Source organism: Oxyura jamaicensis, chromosome 12, assembly GCF_011077185.1.
Source record: "Oxyura jamaicensis isolate SHBP4307 breed ruddy duck chromosome 12, BPBGC_Ojam_1.0, whole genome shotgun sequence".
In the NCBI taxonomy this organism is placed as follows: Eukaryota; Metazoa; Chordata; class Aves; order Anseriformes; family Anatidae; genus Oxyura; species Oxyura jamaicensis.
Genome location: NC_048904.1, coordinates 16,108,459 through 16,135,776, shown reverse-complemented (window position 1 = coordinate 16,135,776; position 27,318 = coordinate 16,108,459). Strand labels below are relative to the sequence as shown.

General features: G+C 37.6%; 1 protein-coding gene across 1 annotated transcript in view; it reads left to right on the top strand.

Moving 5' to 3' along the window:
* The window catches only part of SUCLG2 (succinate-CoA ligase GDP-forming subunit beta), a 112,824-nt gene that overhangs the window by 6,083 nt on the left and 79,423 nt on the right, over nt 1-27,318 (top strand). Inside the window, exon 2 of the mRNA XM_035337725.1 lies at nt 15,697-15,838. Within this exon, the coding sequence (XP_035193616.1) occupies nt 15,697-15,838 (142 nt within the window). The remainder of the gene's footprint in view (nt 1-15,696; nt 15,839-27,318) is intronic.

The window sequence follows — 27,318 nt, the reverse complement described above, 5'->3', positions numbered from 1 at the left end:
CATGTTTGGTAGGATCGTCTGCTTGTTCAAGACTTTTGACTAAAAATTATGGAGCTGCAAATTAAAAACCAAGCATAAATTACTAGTTGAATCCTTCACGCCTCGTTTTTCTGAGATCGTCCTCTGAGGGATCCATGGGCAAAAGAACAGTTTAATTTGACAGCTCCTTATTTAGTGGCAGCCAAGAAAGCGGTTACTGCCTTGCAACAACAACAGAAAGTTGCTCCTATGTAATATTGGTATGAAAATGTCTGGGAAATTACAGTTATGGGGAAGATTACATAGCAAATTACAGATAAGTGATAGGTAAGGTAAGATGCAGATTTCTGTCTATGAAAATTATAGACGAAAGCGCTATTTAAAGCAACAGAATACTTCTCACTATCAGCAGCTTACTTGCCTAGCTTTTTAAGGTCTGAAGATGGCATGAGAAATTTCCTTTCATTTAAATTATTTAGCTTCTTCAATTCTGCCACTCCAAACACACAGGAAACAGTGAATGTATTTAATTGAGCTCTTTCATGCAGTTTGTCTGGATTTGTTTTTCAGTTAGATGGCTCAGATTGAAATAGTCTACAGCGATGCCATACATTTAGAGGAACTGGCATTTAGAGCTTGCTTTGAACATGGTGTGGAAGATGAGGGAAGAACACGTGGGATGTGTGGGACCCAGCTGAGAGCCTGTGCGTCGGGATTAGGGGGCACACTGGTGTTAGTGGCTGGGGCATTGCGAGACCGCTGCTTAGTGGGAGATTGGAGGTTGAGCTGGGATGTCTTGCTTAGCACTGTGTCATGGAGGAGCATGGGGCTGGGAGGAGCAGGTTTGAGTTGCTGACACCACTAAATTGGTGCTTCTCTCCTTGTCCCCTCATGCAGAAGGCTGCCTGGGGGGTCTCCTGGCCAGTTGCAGACTGAATTTCTGAATTGCTATGTTTGTTACTTTGCTGTCTCATGAACAGCCACGTTGGGTTGACGTTGGCTTTGCTGGTGACCTGTGTCGCTTAGTGCCTGATTAATGCTATCAGCTTGCAGGTAGGCTGTGTTTTTAAAGAGCTACTCGACGAACATGCTTCTGATGAAGGATTGCTCTCCCCTACTCCCTCGGCTCACTGATTAGCTTTTATTGTACGCTGCGCTTCCCCATGTCTGAAAGTCTCAATCATTCCAAATGGCCGAGCGCAGGCGGTGAACGCGCCTGCATTTCCAGAAGGCAAGAAATCAGAGATGGCTTTGTTTTAAAGATGACTTAAAATAGACTTTCACTTGCCTGCATTGTTTGATCAGCGGTGTTAGAAATGTAGAAATACACTTTAAGGGCAGAATCTTTGATGAAGAGAGAATGCTGCTCATGGTGTCCCAAACTTGCTTTGAGATTTGAGGATGACAGCAAGGTGAATTCCCAGTGTGAATAATGAAAAAAATGTTAATAAAAAAAAAGTGACCTGCAAAGTAAGGAAAAATGCTCATAACCTTTGGTTTTCTATTAAAAAACAAACTTTCATTCATTATTCTGTGACAGGTTCTGGTTTCTCTGCAGCTGTGCCCCAGCAGCCAGAAGGCTGTCTTCCTCTTGCATGTTTGTTCCTTTACATTTGCTTCATATCAGTCTAAGTCAAGTGGTCTAACTAAAATCAAGTTGTTGTTTTTTTAACAATAAAAGGTCAAACATTCTGGTTTTAAAAAAAAATGCGTACCAGGTGTTTTTTTTGGTGCTTCCAGGTTAGAAATTGTTACAGATCGTTCTGCACTAGTTTGCTAAACAAGGTATGACTTAGGCATGCAGTGAATCTGTTTGTATAGACACTTAGATATTTCTTTTTCTACCGTTGTGGCCATTTGCATGTTTATTGCTTGGGAGTGTTACGCTGCTTAGCGCTCGAAGTCATAATCTTCTATGATGACATAATTAGGTAGCATGGAAATTACGATGATTTGGCTGCAAGTATTGAAGAGCTGGAACAAAAACTGTGATTATATTTCATATTTGCTTCTCTGTGAGGAGAAGTAGAACTCAGGCTGTCTAAACTGACACCTTATTGGTGTTTTCCTTAAAATATCAGCAGCTTCTAATACATGAGAAAATATTCTTCCAGGGCACAGCAGGCGTGAAAAGCTTTTTTGATGGATATGATTACTTGACTCAGGAGTTCAGGAACGTTTCTGATCAGCCTATTGACCATGCTTTGAGTGTCCTAATTATTCAGGAAGCTTAATTAGGATGAGATATACAAAAATGCATATATCCTTATATCTCATGGTTGATGGTAAAATATTTTGAGCTATTTTTTCTTCATTATATTTAATATGTAAAGCACTTCTTCATAGTTGCATTAAAATATAATTTAAAACTTGTAGAAAATTAGGAGGTTAAACACTTCATACGGTGAGAGCAGAAATATTAAATTTCCCTTTAAGATATTCAAAAATAAATGAATATTTCTGATTTATGTGGAAAAAGGTGGCACACTTTCCTTTCTGGATAAGTAATGCATATCACTAACAGTCTTGTTTCATTTGCAAAGGTAGGTAGTGTTTTCCAGTATTTTTTTACAACTGATACCCAGTTGTATATGGCAGGAAGCTTTTCATCAGGTACTTCAAAGCCCTTATTTTTCAGGTCCGGAAAGTATGCTTTTCCGAAAGCTTTGAAGTTTTAAATAAGCAAAATTGGCATAATTTGACTAAAATTAATTACGCAAAACAATGCTATTGATAGATAGTACGTTGGCAAAAGGCGAAATTGAGTCTGTGAATTCATATTCTTGGTTCCTTTACTCAAGGAAAGGCTCTGCAAACTGATTCCAGAAATGCAAAGCATCTGCTTGTGTCTTGGGCATACATGGATGTACAAAGTTGGGTTAAGGAATGCAAGAGGCTCTTTTCAAATGTTTTCTGAAGTCAGCAGGGGGCATATTCCCTACCTAGTGCACAGCTGTTTGCCCCTTTGACTGGTCTATGGGCTTTGTGTTGTTGACATCATGTCTGTGGCCTTAACTGTGTAATTCAAACCAGAAAGTGTTTGTGTAATCTCATAGAATAAGGAGCCTGCCATATTTAGGCTGTGTTTTCAGAAGTCGTTAATGATTCACTGCTCAGCTGAACTTTGGTGGGGTTTGAGCATACTTAGTTCTGCTCAGTCAGCCTTTAAATGCTAAGCAGGACGCATCGGAAAACTTGTGTCTAAAATAGGCTGTCACTTAATTTGCTGCAATTTCTATTTTTGTGTTTGTATGTAAATAGAGGCCTTGATGCTCCCCTGTGTCGTGGCACGGGATTGTCAAGGATTTGGCCATGTCCTCCTTAATTCAGAGGTGAACCTGCGGCTGCCTCGCTGGAACAACTGATGAACAGGCTGGCAAAGTACGGGAAATGGAGCAGTGAGGTCAGAGTCCGACTGCTTAAGAAGGCATCCTTTCTACTGTTTCCTTTGGTATTTCTGAGGACTGCAGTCCTCAAAAAACCACATCTCCAGACATGCAGAATGATTGTCCAGGTGGTAGCTGCTCAAATCTGCCTTGTAGTGCACAAGGATGTGGGCTCAGATTCTGGTTTTCTGAGATAAGGAGAACAACGGTGACAGAAGGAGCTCAAGTCTGACCCTGTGCATGTTCCTGGTAGTTTACAATGGAGCTTAGTAGGTGGGAGAGTGTATTTACAGAATAGCTGACAAAATCCCTGTGTGTAAGCAAGCTGCAAATAAGTCTATAAAGTATAATCATTACTGGAGGCTTTAAATCTGCAATGAGTGAAGGACTTGCTTCAAGTTCGTTCTTGTCTCTGCTTCCTTGCATGAGAAGTAAACAGACGGATAAATCAGAAAGCTGAGTTTATAAATGTGGTTTAAAGGCACGTTGGAGCAGAATTGTATAGTTTCTTTCTTTCTTGAGCTAATGGCCCAAATGAGCTGTGCAGTGTAGGAACACCACGCCGTGCCATTTCTAAGGGAATGCAGAAGTTAAGCTTGGGATCATTCAGTTTGCAGCAGCCGATTATAAAAGGACAAAAAGGCATGCAAGGTAAAAATCAAAAGAACATAAGACAAAAGGGTATAGAGAAAAAATGTTTGGGGACCCTTCGACTGAAAAGGTTTATTTTAGTAGAGAGCTATCAGGAACATTCAGGACAACTATTGAGGGAGACATTGTGGTCTTGTTAAAATAACCATTTAGTTTTGTTTGTTTGTTTGTTTTTTCCAGCCCAGAATGCATTTACTTAAAGGCTGGCAGAGCTTAAATATACCTTGCCATTTTGTCTGCAGTACTGCAAGATATTCAGGATGTAACTGAGATGCCTCTAAAACATGAGGACTTCTTTTTTTTGTGTATGTATTGTTATGACTTAGGTAAAATGGAGTAGTACTTACCCTGGAACTTTTCAACTCCAATCTATTTGGCTTTGTAAATCCAAGCTTCAAAATGGTGAATAATACGGGAGCTAGTTGGGTGCTGTCTTCTGGAGTCCCCTATTTGTGGCAAATGTTAAAGTGCAGCAAAACAATTCTGTTCTGGGTTAAGGCTGCTGTGGAAAGAATCAGAAGGTGGGTTTTAAGGAAGGAGCTGGATACAGCGAAGAAAGCCTTGACAGCAGGCAGCCACTTCAAAACAGATGGGCACACTCCTGATGTTCCTCCTGTGTGTGATTAAATGATTACAAATTGACAGGTACTGGTTTTTCACTCAAGAAAAAGTAACTACAAGCAAATAATATTTTATTAATTTAGGAACTATTTGCATCATATTCTTAAGAAGTAAAAGAAGAAACTACACTCACCTCCCCCATCTGCCTCACCAGGAGGAATTGATTTGAAAGCTGAATAGCTCCTTCTGTTTGCAGGGCTGTGCTGCACTGCACTAAATCTGCACTCGGACAATCTTCCACTACACTGTTCCTGGAGGTAGGTTAGAAATTTATTAGTAGCAGGAAAAAAAAAAGGTGCCATAGGTGATTGTGTGGAAAACACAAGGCACCGTATTCTTTGGAGTGCCTGATCTGAGTCCTTCAAACTGTGCCCTACAGAGCTCAGTAGTGCTGAGCTCAGGATAAATAGCAGAGGGTTTCCCAAACAGAAACTAGTCAACTAGAGCAGACTTGGGTTAGAAAATGCCTCTGCAAGAGGTTTTAAAGCACAGCAGTTTGCGTGCCTCCCTTGTGGTCTCCCCTGGGTTCACAAGGTTCAGGATCTCAGGGCCTGAGTTCCCATGCATATGCAGCTTTGTGCTGCAGCAGGAGGTTTTTGGGTACAAGTTTCCAGGACTGTACGGACCCTTTTCAGAGCTGATTGTGACCATTCACTCACTACCAGGCTTCCATTGTTCCTTTACATAGTGTGCAGTACGTTCTGTTCTAATTTGTTTTGAAGCAAGTCAGCCATGCTTTATAATGCTTTATGGAACTTGTCAATACTGCCTGTGTACCTGTCTAATAAGACTTCAATAAATTAGCATAATTATTAAACAAACAAATTCTGTTAGTAATTGGTGACTGCCTGTTTCTCAACAGGCAGGTGAAGTCAGCTGGCATTTATTATTTTCTACAAGTTTTGTTATCTACAGGCAGGTAACCTGTACTTTATATCCTTGCCTTGTTATGTCGCATTAGAATAATCCCTGTTGCCCAGCGATGGAAGAACAGGTAGATTTCCTTAACTAAAACAGATAAAGTGACTAAATATATCTTCTGTAGCTTTTCAGTTAAAATAGCTTCAGTTTCTCAATTTGACGTTACTCATTCAGGAAAGCTCTTCCCTTTATTTCTTCGGTGTTTGTCACCATCTTGATGTTTCATGCTGGGATGCGCTGTGATTCCTGCCTCCCTATCTCTGGTTTGCAGCGGCTCCTATTAAAAGAACCTTGCAACTTGACAGGAGAAATTGGCTTTTCTGTGAACTACATAGAAATCTTCAGGGGAAGATTTAACTAAGTGCTTTGTTTTGATTGCATGAGCTAGGATTAAAATGATGACACTAACGCCTAATGTAACAATAAGAAATCCTGTTTAAAACTGTAGACGTCTGAACTATAGGTTTTCTGAAGTGTTAGTCTTCTCTACAATGAACTGTGCAGTGAATCTGAGTAACTGCTTCAGGAGACATGCAGTTGAGTTCAGGAGGCACGCATGTTGTTTCATGTTGATCTTCCCAGGCTTGGTTTGCAGGAGGCGGTGCAGGTGATGTCCCTGCTCCTTGGGGACAAGGGCAGGCTGCTCTCAAAAGTGTCCTCCTGTCCCCAGTGCCACATTCCTTGTGCATCCCTTCTGTGGCTCTCGGCTTCACCTGGCGTGTTGGTTCATGGAGCAAAGTGGGCAGCAAGGGAAGCATACTGCTGGATTTTCTCCTCTTCAAGCTGAGGTGGGAGGGCGCAGGAGATGCAGGTCCCAGGGCTGCCGAGCAGAAATGGGGAAGTGCAGCCTTGTGGTTGCAAGCACCATGGCTTCTCTGGTTCAAGAAATACACGGCTGTTACAGGCTGCTACAGGGGCTGCACGGCTGTGTCAGCAGTATATGGAAGAGCGGTGGTGAGGTCTACGCTGATGTCAATCTTGGTTGGAAAACTGCATGAGGCAGAAAGGTGTAAAAGGTGTAACACAGCACTGGTTTTCTTGGCTTGCAGGAGCACGCAGCAATTGTTTGATTGCTGAAGTGTGCTGTTATTTAAATGTCACTAAACTGCCTATGGATTGAGCTGATACACTTCTTCGGTGTAAGCATGACTTAAGGGCGGATTAGTGCTTTCAGAGACTACAGAATACTCAGTTTTGAATAAGCTCTTTTGAATAATTGAAAAACGATATTAAGGCAATGCTGGGGCAAAGATTTTCTGAAATAGGATTTAACTTGAGGCTTTGCTATCAAGGTCTATTCACTCAAGGTAGCAACTTGATTTTCCCTAATAAGGACATTAAAGTTGCCTGTTTCACTATTTGGAAGCTTTAAATTTGCTTACTTAAATAGAACTTAAAATTTTGAAACTCTTGGCTATGCTCTCAACTGTTTGTGTCTCATTTTTGTAAACAATTTACCAGTTGAAGTTCTAATAATATTAACTGCTTTAGTACAGGTTTTATAACCAAGCCACTCATTTTTCTACTTTTTTTCTTGTGCATACAAAGATAATTACCTAATTATTTAACATAAACACCTTGCTTCAATGAGTCATAGAGCTGTTAGGAGTAGCCAGAATTACCCAGAACAGGCTGCCTAGCTTTATTAAACAATGATGCGGTGGTGTATTTCGTGACTAAAGGTTGGACTAGATGATCTTAAAGGTCTTTTCCAACCTGTATAATTCTACAATTCTGTGATTTTTTTTTAAAAAAACAATTTTAATTGGAATTTGCATCACATAAGCCTTAATTGCAGTGAGAGATCTTCTGAAAAGCAAGTGCACAGTTCAGTGATAGAAAACAGTAAATTGTCCCTGCAGTTTATTGATCAAAATGGCTACAGCATTTTGATTAAAGAACCTGGAAATGTGGTCTCTTTTTTGTCTTATGAGACTGAGACCTGCTTTATTTTACTGAACCAGGTGCCTTGTGTTGGCTATTCTGAGAGGTAAATTAGGGACCTGAATGTCTCTAACTGTGAACTGGAGTTAATGTGGTGCCTCTGTTCTAACTCAGTTCAAGTGAGTTCCCATTCATATGGAACAAAAGGGGGCAGGGGAAGCCTGACTCTTGAAAGGTCTTCTGCTCCACCTGTGGGAGATCTTAACATTACTTAAATTGTTTACAGTGTTCTGATACACATTTTAACAAGAAATAAGCAATTCTTAAATGCCATGGAGAAAAGTATTGAAAGTGGTTTTGGCAGGAAAATATTCAAGGCTTTGTCCTGAAGGATAAAATTAATTGCATGACCTAGCCTATAAATAAATCTCAAAAGCCTAGATAGACATTTTGATCAAAATGCCCAGTGTTGAATGAAGGTGCTGGTCTCTGCTGAGACCAATCTGAAGTCAGCAATGTGGGGATGCGGGTGGAAGATAGGTTCCTCTCTGGCTTTTAAGTAAGATGGTCTAGGTGCTAGCTCCTGGTTTAGAAGTTCAAAATTCTTGGTTTGTAGTAGCCAAGAAGATATTCCCTGGGAAGGACATTCTTCATCCTCTTTTATTTTATTTATTTGTTTGTTTATTTTTGTAATACACAGCTAGCTCTGTGGCGTTAGTTGCCTTTGAGCAGAAGAGGATATGTGGTTTGACTTGACATGGAAGACCTTAGGAGACAATCACTCTTACCAGGAGTCTTCCCATTTTTTGTCCTTGAAATATTTGATCTTCTACAGAACAAAGAGGAGTAATTTCTGTATGTATGCATTTCATGACTCATGTTTTTGGTAAACTTTCTGTTCAATGTACTGCACTTTTTCTAAATTTTTGTTTCTTGTTAGACTGACTCTACTAATACTTATTTTTTACATCAGTGCTGCCAGCAAATGTAAATAACTGTTTTCAGTGTCCTATGTGGTGTATTTCAAGTATATGGCCAATAAAATGTACTGGTATCTGAGTTGCTTTGTCAAAAGGCCTCCCCTTCGTTGTATTTCTGATGCTCCTTTTTGATACGAACTTTTGCTACAGCTTTGTCAATTGCAGCAGTTGTATGTCAATAAATATAATAAGTTTATTTCTTATATTGATGACTGTTATGCTGTTTCATTATTGTCATCTTTGTGTATTTGTTTTCCTTCATATGAGCTTGGAATTGTATTCTAGGTTAGAGCACAAAAATCAAATAAACTGGAATGCTGTAGAATATGTTGGGTAAGCAAATAGATTTTTTTGATTAGCTGCTTTTATTTTAGGTAATGTATCTTGAACACTTTTTATTTTTGCTGCAGGATACATCTAAAAGACTTCCCCATAAGCACTCCAGTTTTGCTCCACACTCGACCTGTCCAGTATAACAGTTACAAGATAATACATAGTTAAAAAACTTGTAAATCATACGTCAAAAGTATATAGTATAATTTATCCAGAGATAATTTGCATAGATAGAGGATCTATTAATTGGCACAGCTACATTACTTCAGTGGAGTAGCAGAGGGAGAAGAAAGTAATCTGCATTTATCTGACCAGTTTCAGTGTCAGGTGCTTTTAAGAGGTCCATTTCTGTTTCATGTTGCTAATACTGGCTTTCACCGTGAATGAGAAGGGGATGTTGGATGTCACTGAATTGTGCCTTGCTTTTAACATTGGTGCAATAACACGCATTAAGCTAAGTTAATGTAAATAGTAGAGCTGCTCAAATTATATAGTTGGTCAAGGGATATTCATTTATACCAGAAATCTGCTGAATGGTGATTGTTATTTTTTAATAGTGCTGATTGTATTTGGTATTTTCCAAAAGTACATGTTTTGGCCTGAAAAGATTTGCTAAGAACTATGTCTTTGAGGTTGGTTTTCTTTTTTTTTTTTTTTTTTTTTTTTAGAGAAATTGTCTAATCTTGATCATTGAACTCAATGTGGGATGTGGGAAGGTACTTAATCAGTGTAAATGTTTAGCCAATATAATTCCATGTGGGATTAAGTACGAAATAAATCAAAATTAGCACAAAAAATTTTGAAATAAATTTAGTGGTCTCACAAGGGATGCAAAGGAGTAAAAAAAAAAAAAAAAAAAGGCCAAGAAGCCAAAACAAAAAAACCCTACAAAAAAGCATTGTACGTGTTCAGATAAGGAAGAAATAGCACAGTTTAGTGTCTAGTTTGATTAACCTTGTTTTGCTTGTTTTGTTCTTGTTCTGTGGATACATTGGACACTTACTTCTGAGCAGAGTTTGCCCAGGTAGTTAACAAGCAACTTATATACTTTTTGGTGAATACAAAGACAGCCTCTCCTTTTTTTTTTAAGAAAAAAGAGGAGACCCACACATAGCATTCCAAAGACAAAAGGCCATCTCTAGGGTCACCTGAAAGATGTTGCACATCGAAGTACCTAACATTGCATATTATATATATATGGAAAAAATATCTCTGTTGTAGTTCATCTCCACTTCAACTATCTTATATTATTTAGCCCATATTATTCAAATAATGCAAATTGTTTTTTCTTGACAGCTTCAGAAATGGCAGACTGAGTAGTAGAAGAATCTAATCTGACTGCTCTCCAAATACGTTATTCGTGTAGGGTCCTTTGTGCTGTATATAAAACAAACCCAAACAAACAAACTGGTGTAAAACAAGAGATAATGCAGGTTATGGGAACAATCAATTTTTTGAGTAGCACTAGTCAATAAACCATTACAATTTAAAACACCTTGTCTTATTAAGGTGGTCAAGAAAAGACATTTAACTTCTTTATATGCCTGTGTCACTGATTTTGGTAGCACTGTACATACGTGGTTGGCCAAACTCATGTTATCTGTGTGTATAAAGAATTAACAGAACAGAGGGCTTGTTGAGAACAAAATAATTACGAGTAACAATGCTTTTTGAAATCCTCATCTGTTTCTACACCTTTGGTTTATGTTAGTGTGATTCTGAGTAGTGGCAAAAATCTGGGAAAGTGGAGAGGGAAAGGGAGATCGGAGGGAAAACCCAAGCATGAATCCCTGGTGCTTGTAGAAAATGCCAAATAAATCCATCCAGCAGAAGAGAACCCAGTGTGAAACTTGGACTTGATCAAATAATTCTGTCTTCATCTTACTTCATTTTATTGTTCAGTTGAGGCCTTTGATCCCACTTTTTTTTTTTTAGTTCTGGGGTTTTTGATGATGTTGTCAGGCTCAAAGGGAAAGTTAACAGTTGTAACAGAGCCCTATTTAAGTATATTAGTCTCTTTGATAAACACTTATATTAGAAATGTAATCTTTAAGAATCATCTTACTAGGAAGAGTTTACTTCCTAAAATTATTTAAAATCATAAATTATATAAAAATGTGTGTAGCAGTACTGACTTCTTATTTTCATAAAGTCATTTATTTTTAATGCTTATTTGCTTCTGCCTGTGATTAAAACAAAAGAAGAAACACCGTTTCAACTTACCTAGCATGTATGATTCTCAAACTAGTGTTTATCTCTATGTATACTGTGTATATAAACAGACAACATACAAAGAAAGGTCATAGAAAAGCTATTTTTTTCATGGTAGTAATATAAGATCTCTTGGAAGTTTTCAGTAGAGGTATGGATGTTACTTATTTTGTCCTTTTCATAAGAACTTGCTTTTTAAATGACTGAAACCCTTAGTTTAAATTCTTCTTTGTTCCACTCTGAAAAGATACTGTCTGGATTTTCGGTTCTTTAATTTAGGCTCACTGGAGCGACTTACTTTTTTTTAATAGAAATTGTAGTTAACATGCAGAGAAGTAAAAATGCCAGTTAAATAGCTGGGGGAAAGGGCTGATTACAACTGCCCATAGAAGAGTAGGTCTGGGAAATAACTTTCTTCCAAAACTTTGTAGACTACCGTCTAGGCTGTCTTTAAGGCTGTACGTTTGTGCAGTAGCTCTCTTACTGTCAGTTGGGTATACACGGGGTATATATTTCTACCTTGGATGCATGGAAATTTATGATGCCCAAGAAGCTTAAAGTATTTCAAGGCCATCTCAAATTCTTGTGACTGCTTGGTGTAAATGTATTTGAGAGGGGCGAGAACTTCATCTGGCAAGGATTTTTCAAGATTCTTGTACTGACTCTTTTTATTGCTGTCCCTCTTAAATCTTTCAGACATTTATTGCAATGAAAACATCTTTGAACTCAGAATTAGTTCAGGGAATCATCTGCTTACTCACATTTCTAACATCTTACAGTCATTTTTTTGTGCGTGCCCTAAGCCTTAAACGCGTGTGTTTACAGCTGTTTTGTGTTTTCAAGATAGTCTTGAAAGAGTAGTCATCTTCAGATTCAAGGCTTTTGCTTTTTCATCTCTTATAACTGCTTTATTTTGCCCACTCTTCTCAAGACATATGGTGTGTATGCTGCAAGGGCTTTAAAGCATTTTTTTTATATTCCTTGCTCTTCAGAGCTTCTAATACAAACTTTGTTGGCTTCTTCAATGCACTGTGCTGTGTTACGCAGTCATAGGCTGTACTAACTCATTTTATCAAGTACCTCTTTCACAACCAGGAGTTTGTCTTTTGTCAGAAGCCTTGATTGAAAGTCTTCGGTTGGCCTTCAGGAAGATGGTCTCTCTAAGAACCATAAAATACAGGAAGATGGGAAAAAATGTACATGCTTACTAACCTTATGTTTGCTGGCTTCCCTGTACCAAAGTTTTATGGCCAGATTTTTTTGTCACCCTTAGGACTGCTTTGCTAATTCTTTCAAATGAATTTTGCTCTTACTTCTGACAGTGTTCCTCAAACCTGCCTGGTTCATTATTTCCAGAAGAAATATTCCCATGGTTTCTTAACTTTGCCTAATTTTTGTACACGAACAGGCTTCTGTATGCATACGTGTTTACGTATATGTATATGTAACATAATTTTTAATGTCTCAGCATTGATTCGGAGAGAATCCCTATGGAACACTGAGGTATATCCATTTTACACTTTGAGAACCTTGACCATGAGCTTCTGTAACACGCCAGGAGTGTGGCAGAGACCAGAGCTGGTTGCAGCAGGCCCCTGCTGGAGCTGTTGGACTCAGCAGCTGGGCTTTCTTCATAAAGCAAACAGAGCTTCAGCTGCTTTGCTGCTTCGTTACCTGTGTTGTGAGTTATCACTGGTGGCCTTCACTAGGCGGTGACCCTTTGCAGTCCGTAGTATAGAATGAAGTCCTTCATAGATTTTTATCACTTAGACCTTGGTCTGAGCTAACACCACAGGTGTCAGTTGATGCACAGTGCTGTATCAGTGCTCCTAACTATTTAATCCCTGTCCAAGCAGAAAAGTTGAAAACAAATTGTGTCAAAATACTTTTGTTAAGTAACAGCAACACAAGTCTGCCCCAAAATAAAATTGAGTAATTTCTTTACGTTTATCTGATTTACATCAGCTGTATAACATACCTGTGTGAAACTAAGATTTATTTTTCTACATGGTGAATAATAGCTTACTTTTGTAGACTTGTTCTTAAATTATAAACAGTGTGATCAAAATTTTTGTGGTCCTATGAGAAATATGAGATTGCATAACACAAAAATAAAGAACTGAATTTATAAGATTTACAAATAAAACTAAAAAGTGCTGTCAAGTTCAGCGTAGACTTACTGCTTCAAATCTTCCAACGTCCAAATACGGAGAATTGGCCTTTCTTGTGGGAAGCACAGGTACAGAATTTGAATATAATTGATTATTTAAATCAAGATTTCTTCCTTTTGGATTTAAGTTAGAATTATTGATATTGTTTATTTTGTTACAAGTTGATTATTACATATATACAAGTTTTGATTATTTTGATTACAAGTTGAAACACAAGGGTGTTTTTTTTTAAAAAAAAATTTATTTTTTTTCTCTGAGTCCCAAAAGTCAGATCTGAAAATATTGGAGAATGTGCATTTTTATCTCCTTGCTCTACTCCGGCCCTTTGCAAGCATGGTTGGCTTGGTGGCTGTTGGGTTGTTCTTCCTTTTGCTGCTTCTTACAGCTGAAAGAGGGGGCCTTTGCAAATGTCTCTTAGTCTCATGACAGTGCTCAAATAACACATCAGTAGACTCCTGGCTGCCTGTACAGATCCAGATACATGAAATGATAGGTGTTCTCAGGTGATGCTTCTCTTCGGTGTGTGTGTACGTGTGGATTACGTGTGGGGATTGGTAATGCTGTGTGCTGAAATCCTTATTATAATAACGTTGTTGTAGTCTTTAGAGAAATGGTGAAAAAGAGAAGGTTAATGGTTGTCATGCTTAAAAAATGGTGGATTTTTCCAGTCACACTCAAAGCTTTTCAGCAGATTGATAGAAACTGCGGGTTTGTAGTGTCAACTTTTGGTTGGAATTCCTTGTCCCGTTTCTGGGTGAGGTTGGAATTGACCTTCAGGGCGCCTCTCGGCTCCTCATGTTACTCCCTTGTGGAAGTGATCATCAAGTGATAGCTCTTGGAGCCTAACACAGGCTATAGGGAAATAAAAACTAAAAGTGCATTTGTTTGTGTTTTGTACAAGGGATTTTGTATTTCCTTTATGTCTCAATCTTGTGTTATGTTTCAAACCAAGCAAAGCAGACAGGTTTGCTTCTGTTACAGTGCAGCATTTAAAAATCTAGTATTGTGATGAAGGGCATGCATTATTGAAAGACTTCAGCGGGGAGGTTTTTGTTTTCAGTATAAAGTTTCATTAGGAAACTATTTTTTATCATGCTGTTAGAGATGAATGTATTAGTATAGTAAATAATCCCCTTTGTCTGACGTTTCTGAGTATGCCGTGCTAACTTGCCTACTGTGCTCCTTAACTTCAGGAGGAACCGAGGGCTGATTCTGGGCTCTCTGCCAGTAGGCCAACAGTGTGCCTCTCCATGTGGGAAGGGCATCTTTTGCTGACATAAGTTGTGATTTTGCCATTGCCAGAAGTCAGTGACACCTTTCAGAGTAAATTCTTTGAATTGCTAGTAGAGGGGCTCACCGATCCAGAGGGATACCTAAAACAAAGATGTACTTGGATCTGTTAGGTCTATGCAAACATGAACTGTTTGTTGTGGAATTCATATTATTATCAAGAAATAGTACTTGCAGAATTGTGTTTTTAACATCTTCAGGGGAAAAAATGTTTCTTATTGAGACCAAAAAATAAACAAAAAACCTTAAAACCACATCCCTTCAAATGTTTTTTCAGAGCTGGGCCTACAGTGTCTGTTGTGCTAGTTGCTGAATTTAAACCAACAAATTGTTGCTGAATTTAAACCAACAATTACAGAACTGCATGTGATGTTAACAGGGTGTTAACAGCTCCTTAACAGCTCCTTAATTCTTGCTTTTATCCGTAACGAGTCATCCCCTGTGGAGAAAGCGTACTTTCTTTAAATCGTTCAGTAATGAACCAGTAATGTCCAGCTTGTCAATGGTTTAACCTCTGAAACTAGCAAATACGATGTCTGTGTGTATAACTCTGCCTTATCTTTGTATCCATTATAAATATATATGTATACAGAAACATCCAAGCTGGTGTGTCAAGAATTCCCACCATTGAGAACGGTGTAAATTCTTCTCTAGTTGTTGTTGGCCTTGCGTGGCTGGCGTGGTTGTGCTGGCTTCTTCAACAAGATGTACTTAAGACCAGCCAAGCGTAGGTACCACACCACTGATAATACATACATGTTGTTTAATACAGGATGATGGTAATTCCATGTTGTTTTTCTTCCCAGAGACGCTGGAAAATATGCATAGAATAAGTAGAACCATTTTTATAATGAGAATTTTTGTAAGATTTAGTGTAAATAAAGATATTTAATAGGAAAAAAAGCAATTTGTTTTAAGGTAATGGTCTTTTAATAGTACCTTTATAGTACAGACTAACATAAAACAATATTACTGTTCAAATGAAGTTTGCCAATCTTTGTTGACATTAAATGCAAGACGTTTTATTTCTAGCAGAGTTCACCAGTGAACCTTGTGTGGCTTAAAATCTTCTGTAGCTTTCGGAATACTTTGAATGCACAAATGTTAAGAAAATGCTCTTAAGGGAATCGATGTGTATTTTACAATTTCTCTGAAACAGTGTTGTTCAACTGCTGACTTGAGACAACCACAGGACTGAAGAGCTCAGTTGACTGTCTGATGAACTGTTGTTAATGAGCATTATGTTATGTTCCCCTCTCATTTTTCTAGGCTGTTCAATTAACCCCTAGACGATGGCTGAATCTGCAGGAGTACCAAAGCAAAAAACTAATGGCAGACCATGGGGTTACAGTTCAGAGATTCTTTGTGGCTGATTCTGCAAATGATGCCCTGGAGGCTGCTCAGAGACTAAGTAAGTTGACTGATAATGGGAGGAATCTGCTTCACCAGATAACAATCTGGAAAATAAATTGCTTTCTAATAAGTTGTACGCAATCTTCAAAGTGAGGTTTATTGAAAAGGTTTAATATATTATCCAGACCATAAATGTTTATTTCATATGTGAACAACAGTGTTTAACAGCAGTATTTTTTCTGAAATATGTTTCTTAAAGGTAGGCAACATGTAGCATGCAGTCTATAAATGACGCTATTCATGTCATTTTGGCAATTCAGAATTGAGAATAACATCATGAATGGCTGATATATACTTGATAAAACTTAAGTAAATAAAGTAAATGAACTTGCAGAAAGTTGTTTTCAAACAAAATTTTGCTCTCTTAAAAAGCTAAGGAAGAAAAAGGTCTTGGACTCTCCATTTTTGAAGACACTCAGAATCCAGTTGGATGCAGTCTGGGGTAACTTGCTGTAGCAGACCCTGCTTTGAGCAGGTGCATTGGACTAGACAATCACAGAGGTCCCTTCCAACCTCAACTGTTCTTTCTATGAAGAAATAAAATATGTAAGGGGGAATTATATACACCCTTGTTTAGCCACATGTATATTTTTCCATAGGAGGAAAAGAGAAAAGGTGAATTCAATTACCTGCTATCACAAAAAGATTTGGTAGTGTCTCGGAGAGAAAACAATGATTCTGGAACGTCATTTAGTTTCTGCGACATCCTCGTTTTAGTGCAGTAAACGTAGAATGATCATATGGGTAAAAAAAGAAGTAATCTAATACCTGTTAGCTAAAAACAATGTATTTAAGTACATTTTGTCACCTGAATCTTAAATGTGCTAAATGTTAAAAAGTTATCTATTTTTCTAAAGTTAATATTAGTATTTTGCATAGTTTTCCACTTTTAATTTAGCTTTTGTTAAAATTAATATACTATACATCAAAGTGCCGGAAGAAAGCCATTACTGTAGTCTAATTGTCTAACAACATGAAGATTTTTAATGTTTTACATAATGTACAGGCAGGCCACTTAGTTAACTGCTTTTCAGTTACTGATATGAAAGATCTCATCAGACCTCAAGTAGCTGAATAGGATTAGCATAATGGCTTGCTAAATCTCTATAACATCATTAAGATGATACATTTTTCAGTAATCAAAACCTTCTTATGTCAACTAGAATATTTGAAAATGTATTTGAAACAAAGCATTAAATGCTCCTCTACAGTCATTTGGTAGGACAAACTGTAAAAAGTTGACACAAAGCAAAGCTCATAAAATTGGAGGGTTTCTTTGCATCTGGACATCTGAGAAAATCAAGAAATGCTAAGTGAGGCTGTGGCAGGTTTTTCACAAATCTGTCAGTGCTTAAACTCTCCTCTTCATGATTGAGCTCATAAAAGGATTAGTCTATCCAATAACTATAACTATTCTAGATCCCTGTAACTATTTGCAGAAATAAATTGCTCCATTAAAGGCAGTGAACCTTTTCTGTTTTACGATGCTAGATTTATTTTGAATAACCTCTTGCTTGGGTGTTTTGCAAATCACAGAAATGCTTAGTCTGTGTTTTTTTTTTTTTTTTTTTTTCCCTGACATTTAAATAAAAGAAATAAAAATTAACTTTTGTAGTTAATGAAATTATCGTGTAAATTTTGAGTGTTTTAACTAGGTTGGCTTGTTAACACCTCAGAAAATTACCAGTCAGTGATACATTTCTTCATCTTATATAATTGTATTCAAGCATGCTACATTGGTGGGCATTAAAGAGCCGTGGTTTATGGTATGAAAGCTATTTCATGTTGAAATGATTGACACACCCCATCAATCCACTAAATAATTAACAGCATCCTTGTAATCATTCTGATAGTATGCTGTCTTCCTTCTAACATGCACTTTGAAAACGAAGCATTAAGAACGCAAGTTTTGCTACTGTGATCTTTGTTTCAAGTTTTTATCAGCTTTAGCTCCTTTATGATCCTTCAGACAAGTAGTATTTCTGTCACTCAGGTTTATCTGCAGGATGTGATGCAGGCTGTTGTCTTTTCAATATACCACTGCCCAGTAAAAAGTTAGGAGCAAGATGAAAACCTTTAGCCTACAAGAGGCTAAAATATTCCAAAATAAATTAAGGAATGGAGGCAGCTTTGGGATGTTCTCAATAGACAGGCATTCTGCAATGAAAGATGGTGAAAGGAAAGGCTAATCACCCCTGCCAAATACTGCTCAAAAATTGGGGGTTTTGATATTATATGCCATGTTGCAGCTGTCCTTATCTTTAACTTCTGCAAACAAGAAAGGATGCTTGCCAGCATACTCAACTTTATTCTATTTTTGTCTTCTATCAAAACTTGCAATTCAAAATTTTGGTATTTTTCTTGTGAAAGGAGGTTCTTTCTATAGGCATTTTATCTCGCCTACAGGAAAAGCAATATTTTCCCTCACTAATCTTACAGCATTGTCATTCGTATGGATCTCTCTATGTGGTAGAGGGGTACAAATAATGGGACAGAAATTGCTGATACTGAAGTCTTCACAAAGTTTTAATTTTTATTTAAAAAAATCACAATCCCGCCAAATACAGAAGACTGAGCATGTACTACCGTGCCCGTAGTCACCAGTTTTGCTATTGAAGTTCCCATTGATACAGTGAAAAAAGATGGGATCAAATCATTTCTACTGTTGTCTTCACTTGTCAGAAAGGTGTTAATGCATGTGTTCTTGAAAGGCTTTACCTTTATCCAGTATCAGCAGTTTTATTATAGTTTGCTCATTTCCTCCATTGCTCTCTGTTTGATTAATGTGCATACTGAATACACTGAATATCAGTTTTCTCAGAAATATTTTCAAAACTTACCAACAGTACAAAGGGCAGTCTACAAGGAATTTTTAATGAAATTAAAGTTTTTTTCTTCTAAGATAAGAATGGCAGATGTGAAGCAAATTAAAATGACATCACTAATACTGACTTCAAAAGAAGTTTAGTACTGTAAGGAATACAGAATTAGGCCCCAAGGAATTCAGTGTCTTTTACGTGCTAAGCAATTTTCAGGTGTAAGTCTTGTAGAGGAGGCAATATTTATAGAATGCCAAGAAACACAGTTACAAATGACTTTGTGTTTCATGCTAAAATTCCTAAGTTTTCAAGAGTGAAATAAAAAGGTGTTGTGGTGTTTTGCTACATCAATAAGGTATTGCTTGATCTGCCATCTGAACACAATCTGTAAACAAGTTCTCACATTTCAGATAAATGCTCAGCTCCCGAATATTTCACTTTGTTCTCTGTTAAATGGAGGTACTAGAAGTGTAAGATAATCTGGCTGTTCCTGTATTAACTCGCAAGTCTTTTGATCTGATTTTCTCTTGATACAGTGGTACATCCAGGGTTTATTAATCTGGAGAAGGCATTTCCTTTTTTGCTGCATCTTTTTCGCATACTATTGCACTGATATAAGCAAAAAAAAATATTCTTATCTATTTATACACACACCCACGCCATTAGGATGTGAGCATTTTCATTGCTTGGATTGGGCAGATGCACTGTGCATCATTTCAGGGTCCGTTTTTCTCTAGCCTTCCCCACCAGAGGCACTTAAGTCTACTTCAACTTGTGCACTGTGTTTTACGTTCTGTCTGATGGTGAAGTTATTAAGGGAACCTTCATTTTAAACTAGTAGATGGACAAAGCTGAAAGGGATTATAATTATGCTGGAGGGTGTTACTCGGTACTGTCAATTGGCTCTTAGAATCAGTAGAGAACTTATGGAGGTGGTTGAAAATGCTGAGTATCCTAAATGGATGCTAGAAGCTTGGCATGCATTTCTTTTCCTGATTTTTAACAAAAGCAATAGAGTGCTGCCCATTGCCACTTAGACTGTTTCATTACATTTAGGAACCAGTCAGGTGCAGTGTTCACACTCTTATCGCAGAGAAGTGCAATTGAATTGAGTGCAAGGCCTTTATTCACTTTTTTTTTTTTTTTTTTAGAAGAATATAAGAAAATGTAGACTCTGCACATCCTATTTCTATTGCCTATGCGTGACAGAACTCAAAATTCAGCTCTGGACTAAAGGCAGGCTTTTTTTATCAGGCAGGAGAGGTAAAACATTTTATAAACAACGGCAGGGATTTATTGAAGCCTCTTTCTATGTGGTCATTTACCTGTCACCTGTTATTCACCATTTTCTTAGAATATTGAAAGTTTTCAGTCATGTGATCAGCACTCCTTCCTATCTCAGCACTTGGGGATTTTTCTTCCTTTAGATGAAACACTTGATTTTTTTAAAAGCTGGTTTAGATCCCTTGTCTCAAAGTTAATCTCCAACACAAGTTGGGAAAACCACCTGAAAAACAGTGTGTGTTTAGAAGGGATCAAAAATGGGTCCTTAGTTCAGTAACTTTCTTTTTTTTGTATAGATTATGAAGAAATCGGTGGTAATAGTGCTACTTATAACTAATCTAAGATTTATGTTAGGAAAAATGAAAAGACCCTTGAACTCAGAGTTTCTGAGAGGATTAGAAATGTGAATTTAGGTTCTTTTTTGTTATACCTAGAGGAGCTTTTCTGTGAGCATCCTGTAGAGAGCAGCCATTTGTACTTCAAATTAACTTTAAGTGACTTGCTCGATTTACTCCTCAGTCTGTGAATTCTTTGCCTATTTAGCTGATCTTCCTTGCTGTCATCAAGGCTTTGCATGTATGCTTTAACTAACGTTCTTCCTTTTCTCTGACAGAGTAGGTACGAGAGGAATTGCCTCCTGCATTTCTGTGATTTCCATATTTCTTTCCATTGTGTGGTTGGTTCACTGTGTAGCAATAATTTATCACCTGTGCACATTGTTATTTCTCAGAAAAAAAAAGTTCTTATTAGTTTTAACTAGTTATTTTTTAGAGTCCCTTGGGTTCTGCTTTCTGCATGTGGTGAAAACTCACATGTTGCTGAAATACGCTGTTCTGTGGAGCTGTGTGCAACAAGCTTGCTCGCTGTGAAGAAACTGCTCTCCCATAACTCCTCTTATGTTCTCTGACAGCTTTTATTAAAGTTCTTTATACTTAAATTACAGCTTTCTAAAACTGTCCTTTCAGTCAAAATGATGCTATAAGTTATTGACTAATATGATTCTATTCTCCAATGGGTAAGTATTTAGAAAACAACCTTTTAAATTTAATAGGAAGCTAGGGGTGGATGAGTTTCTTCTGGACCCTGTTCAACACTGAACATGAATATTTCTCTGTTGCATTTAGCAGGTTTTCAGTTAATGGATTTGGCCTATCCGAAGTGGTGAAATCCAAAACTAGAGGGTACCTGTATTTTGCTGCAAGTTGACAATAGGAAGTACCTGTTATTATTCTGCTACTTCCAATCTTGGCTTCATTGGCACCTCCTGAATGCACTTTTATGTATTTCATCATCCATTGCAAAGCTTCACAAAACTTGCTGTGGTCTGTGGTTTTAATCTTCTTGCTGTTTGTCCTTTGTCCAATTTCCTATTCTTTCTTACAGCCTTTTCCTCATAGTATCCATTTTGTCTCTCATCTCTCCCTAATGCCATCTTGCATCTCCTGACTTCTGGTTGAGAGAAGGCTCTTCCTTTTTTTGTGTGGAAGTCTGTTATATCTCATCCTGCAACAAATTAATTAATTACACCAAATTAATGCAACAGCTCTATTCTGCTAAAAGGCACTGTCTATTTGTACGCACTCACCTTTTTTTTTTTTTCCTGAAGTGATTTGCTGGAACTTCCACTTGACAAGTTGTGGAATTGAAGCTTTCTGTGTATAGAAAATAAATAGCGACTAGTAAACAGTTCTTACAGTGTCTTTATCTGTATTTGTCCACTTTTAAAAGGTTTGATTTTTGTGACTTTTTTCCAAATTCAGTTGTGCCAACGATATTAAAAATCTCACCTGTATGAAAATGATGTAAATGATAAACTAGATTAAGAGTTATGAAGGTGACATCTTGTACGTTACTGTTTAAATTTATTTTGGGGGGCATGGGGAGCTTAATGATTATTATGTCAGTTACCCAGTTTGTTTACCCCATCTACTGAATCAGGGAGAATCAGAGTTAGGTAAGGTGTTAAAAGGCTGTATTCACGGAAGCCTGCTTTGCTAAGGATTTTGTTGGAAAGTCGTGGCGAATTTACTGTGATACAGCTATAGTGCAATGCTGGAATATAGTAATTATTCTTTACTTAGCTCTTTTTATGGACATTCTTCATTTACTTTAAGATTGCTTTTAGGTGCTTTAACTTAAGCTGTCTTGGGAGCTAAACCACACAAAGGCACTCTCCAGGTGGAATTAGAGTTTCCATTTGAGGATTTAATACACAGCAGCTGTTCTGCACCGCTGTGTAGCAGGACCTTTCTCCCTGGACATGAGCCCTAAAATGCTGCTGCTTTCTCCTCTTGTGTGTGTCATTTGTTTGTTTATGAATCCTGTAATTCCTGCTTGTTCTCTGCCCTTCTTCTGGGTTTTGTGCAAAGAAACTTTCAGAGGCAGGTGAGAAGGAGAAACACGTCAGGCAGAGCAGTACTTATGCAATGTATCATCCTTGGTAAACAATGCAAGGGGTTTCTCACTTAGCTTTTCTGCATGCCCGGTTTCTCCTCTTCAGCTTGGCAACGTTTTTCCATGGAAGCCCTTAGCAGCTATGTGGAAAAGGGAGAGCTGTCAAATAGCACGTGCATTTGTTGATAATGACCCCGTGTTGTGTCCTGCACGCCAGAGAAACTGACAAAGAAATAAAACTTGTAGCTTGCCTGACTGTGATTTTGAGTTTTATTCTTTTTGAAACAAAATTAATAAGACTTTGTGAAAGCTTACCACTGGGTATTGCGCTGTTGAACCTCTTGGTTTCAAGTTAAATGTTTCAAGTTAAATTCTTCGAGGGACCCTATGTCTAGTGAGAACTTACTGAAATAGTTAATTTCAAGTGCATGGTTATGAAAAGCAAATCTGTTTTGTGTTTCTTATCTACTCCCTTTGTTAGAAAATTACATGCTGAGAGTGAGTCAGTAAATGCAAGCTTGAGACTGCTTACAGTAGTTAGGTATTTTATAACCATTCTTTGTCACCAAATGTCTTCATATTCAATAGATTTATAGTAATATGAGTAATGGCTAGGGGGCTAACAAATCAAAATCTCATTTCAGATGTTTGACACTAATGTTGTGCTGACTTATTGTTTTCTGTGTTGGATTTTTGATCAAATTACCAAAATAGCTACTTGGAAGGAAAGGAAAAAATACTCCAGAAATGGGGCACTGAATTTCATATTTAAAGTTTGGTATAGAAAGTGGTCACGTACAAATTTCAGTTGTGTTAAATATATTAGTAGATTTTTGTTTATAAAAGAAAGTGGTGACGGAAGCCATAGCTCTTGATACAGGAATTCTAAAAGGTGATAAAAATTCAACATACCACAGAGAAGGTACAATATGACTCCTGGTATTTATTCCGGACTTGTCACACCATATTTTACAGTTCTTCAAGGTAGCTTTGCAGCTGCAAAACAATAACCAGATGTGTAATTGAGAAGCAGCTGCATGAAATTCTCATTTTTTCACGCATAAAATCAGAACCATTAGACACGTTTTATGTATAAGATATGAAAAACTAAACAACATTGTTTTCTCTGCAGCTCTAGCAGCTGTGTAAAGGAGAGAAATCACACCTTCTACACTCTCTAGATGCCCATCTGCTTTAAAATGTTTGGGGCTGGTTACCGAAACTGAAATTCTTTTTTCTTTCCTTGTTTTTCTGGCTTGCTTTGGAAAGGGTGTGATAAAGCATTTGTTTTGTTTTTAATTTGTAAAGCAGTGTTGTAAAAATCCATCTGTGACACCAAATAGCCATTTTTTAAAATCACCTGTATTTATAGTGGCTGCTTTTATCCGAATACCACAGTGTATCCCCTTCTGGGAATGTCTGCTTCTGATGGAAGATAAATGAGTTGTGTTGGTTTCTGTTGTTGTTTGTTTTAGGATTCTGCCATCACTGACCGCATCAGTGAATGTGTTTCAAGGTAGAACTGAATACAAATCATTTGATATAAACTGTTCCACTGCTGAATGACGTGCCAGCTTGGCTTACCGACCAGTTGTCTCTTGTATTTTAACAAAGTACATGGGACAAAATAATGGTTATTGCCCAGAACCATACAAAACTTGCAAATTCTCTCATTTCTGATGAAGCCTGATTTATTTTTAAAATAAATATGTTGATATTAACTAGAGCTCAGCACAGTTTTGATAATAAATACTGCCCATGCTATTGGTTAAACCTCCAATAGAAAAGTTCTGGTTCTCAGCTGGCAGTTTGCAGTTTTCCCTCTCTGGTCCTCATTACTATGTTGGCTGTGTTGTTGGTTTTGTGATCTTTGGGTTGACCTTGACCAGCAGAATCACACTTTTGTTCACATGGTATACACTCTCAGCAGGAGACGTATTTTAAATATTATTTTTGCAATAGCATTTATTGGTTAGAAACTTGAGGTGACAAATCTCAGATTGACGGGCCTTCACTGCGTAGTGCTGTATCATGTAGGTGATCAGCCTGTTGGCATATAATCCCCTGCATAAAGATGTCAATAATGTAGACCCTGATGTCTGCAATGTGTTATTTTAAGCTTTTCTATTGGGAGTACTAGTAGTAAAATTGTGTTGAATTAATATGAACTCTGAGAGCAGAATGATGACCGTCTAGAGACGAGAATAATTTGTAGTTAATCCTTTTTTATAGTATCTGTTAGGTTCTTACTGGCAAAGCTCTTTCATGCAGTCAGCAGCTCGGTAGTCGTTGCTTGGAAGAAGTATCTTAGTTGTTCCCCCCTCCATATTGTGGTCCTTTTAAAACTTGGAACTGCTTTTATTTGTGGCTGCAGTTTCATCTGCAAAGGGGACAAATACGGCATTAGATATGGTTATCATCTCGTTGTTACCTATTGTTCTAGGTATTTGGAGAGACTTTTTTTTTTTTTTTTTTTTTTTTTGGAATTGGGGCTCAGAAGGCTGGCACAATAAAGGGAAGGAGGAGCCCTACTAAATTTAGTGAGAAATAAACTGGGAAACTTTGCAAACAGTGAAACTAGAGTAGTGATAAGTTCCTTCAAATTAATAGTTAAAATAGTGCTGAAAGAACAAAACTCGGATGCTTTTCTTTAACTGAATTCTGAATTATTGTTCAATCTTCTACTATTTCTTTTGCTGAGATTTTAGTGTGGCAGTTCTGGTTATTGCCCTACTTTGATGCCATCATAATTTCCCCGGTCTCCACCATCCCACAGGTGACACAGAGTGTAGCAGGAGCAAACAACTGTTAGATAACCACTTTCAGTATATAATTCAATAAAAGAAATTGCATTTTTTCTAGATCTGTCAGTTGTTTCTGTTAAATCTGTTATACCTTTGGTCTTTATGGAATAGGTGGTGTTTTAGGATGGGCTGTGATTGATGTGTAAGGATATTTGCTTGTACATTTGCTATAAAAACACATGGTTTTGAGCCAAGCTAGAAATCTCTGAGATTGCACAACACTCAGAGAGCTCACAACATACAGCCTCCACACCATGATTTTCTTTCCCTCTATTCTTCATCTGGTCTATGGAGTAATCTTAACTGGTATTTTGCGAAGGTTAGCATGACTTGCAAGAGCTTTGTTTTATCTTCAAAGATGGGAGCAACTTACAAGTTGATAGTCTGAATACATCCAGCAGCTGAGAACTATGATCATAAGAGGCTGTGATTTTTTTTTTTAGTGTGTGTGTAGATAATCTTTACCTAAAACGTTAGAACAGTTTTTGAAGCTGAGGATGATCTGACATTTTGTTAATCTGCTACTTCATATTTGAGAAAGTGCTGTGAATTTAAAATATGTTTATCTACATATCTTCAAATATTTGCAGTTTAAAAAGAGTGAAACATTTTAACACGCTCATGAATATGAAATGTGCCTTTGTAACCCTGCTGGATTCAGTGGGGAGATACTATCTAACTTTGTGCATCACTGTATATTTTAAATGAGGTGTTAACCCTTAAGAATGTCATCATGAAAAACATTTAGTGAAAATCATGTTCAGCTTAGTTCCAGACTTCAGCTGTGCTCTTATTTAAGTGATTTTTGGTTTGTTACAAAAAATCCAAAGCTGACCGTGTGACCTATATGTGGTATACTCTGCCCTGTCCGGCTGTGAAGGCAGCTATTGTTTCCTGTGTCACTGTGCAGGAGAACATTTTTCTTGCACCTCCCTTGGGCTCAGTTGGACCACTCACCTGAGTAAGATAAATAGAGCCAAACGTTAGACCATAAATCTTAAAGATATTTATTGTTCTAAATGCTTAAGAACAACCCAGGATTTTTGCAGAGAGAGGAAAGGAAGGCAGCCAGGAGATGTTCACAGTGTAAATAATAATAAAAAATGTAAAGGAAAAGAAAAAGGAGGAGGAGGTCATAGATAGTGAGGAAGAAATGCTACAGCAGTGTAACTATGATGTGTGTGCAGAATTGTTTTTCTTCAGGGAGAAGGTCTTAATTTTTGGTTAAAAAAAAAAAAAAAATCCAACAACCTTGCATCAAGTTATTGCCATGGTGCTGCTGATGTTTTGTGTGACCGTGGCTGTCCTCGTCTTCTGGCCAGACTGACTTCCAGCCCCAAACACATCTCCTGAGTCACGTTGGCCGGCCAGGTGCGCAGCATAGGGCACGTCGGGCACCGGGAGCTGCTGGACAGGGCAGGGACACCTGGGAGCATCGCATTGCTGCAGGGACGAAACAAGTTCAAAGTAATTTGATTTTGGAGGAGGAAAAAAGAAGTTGGATGCTTGACCAGCTGAAACTTTCTGTGGAAAGTTAGTTCTTTTGTATCAGAAGTATAGTTTCATGGCGTAGTGGTTTTGACCAGTCCATCTAGTTTCTTGTTGTATAAATGATCTTATAATATTTTATTTCATGCTCTTGATGTGTTTTGGGAAGAGAAAAATATGTTGCTTTGCTTCGTCCCATTCTAAACTCATTAAAGGCACTGGGAAGATTCATCATTACTTCACTGTGCTTCCCTCTGCTCCCTGCCAAATCTTATCCCTTCATCCCTCCAGCCATTCATCTGTGTGTCTGAGCAGTAGCTGTCTTGGTCTCATTGCCTGTTAGGTGTATGAATATTGTGCTCCGCTGAAGAGTATCGTTATAGTAATCCTGATACAGTCTGCAGGTCCAGCATCCCCTTTTGTTCTTTTTACTGTAGTTGATTTTTTTTACAAGATTCTGCAGGTTTATCTCAGAAAAAAAATATTTTCTTATACAAACTTTCCCCTATAAATACAAACTTGTATCACATGCCATAAAGTAATGTGCCATTTAAATATGGTAATTAAGATGTGCTATAAATAACTTGCTTATTTTTATCTTTTGAGTGACATTCCTATTTGAAGCCCATATGCAGATAGTATTTATTTAAATAGGTGTTTTTGTGAGCCATAAGAAGTTGCTACATGCT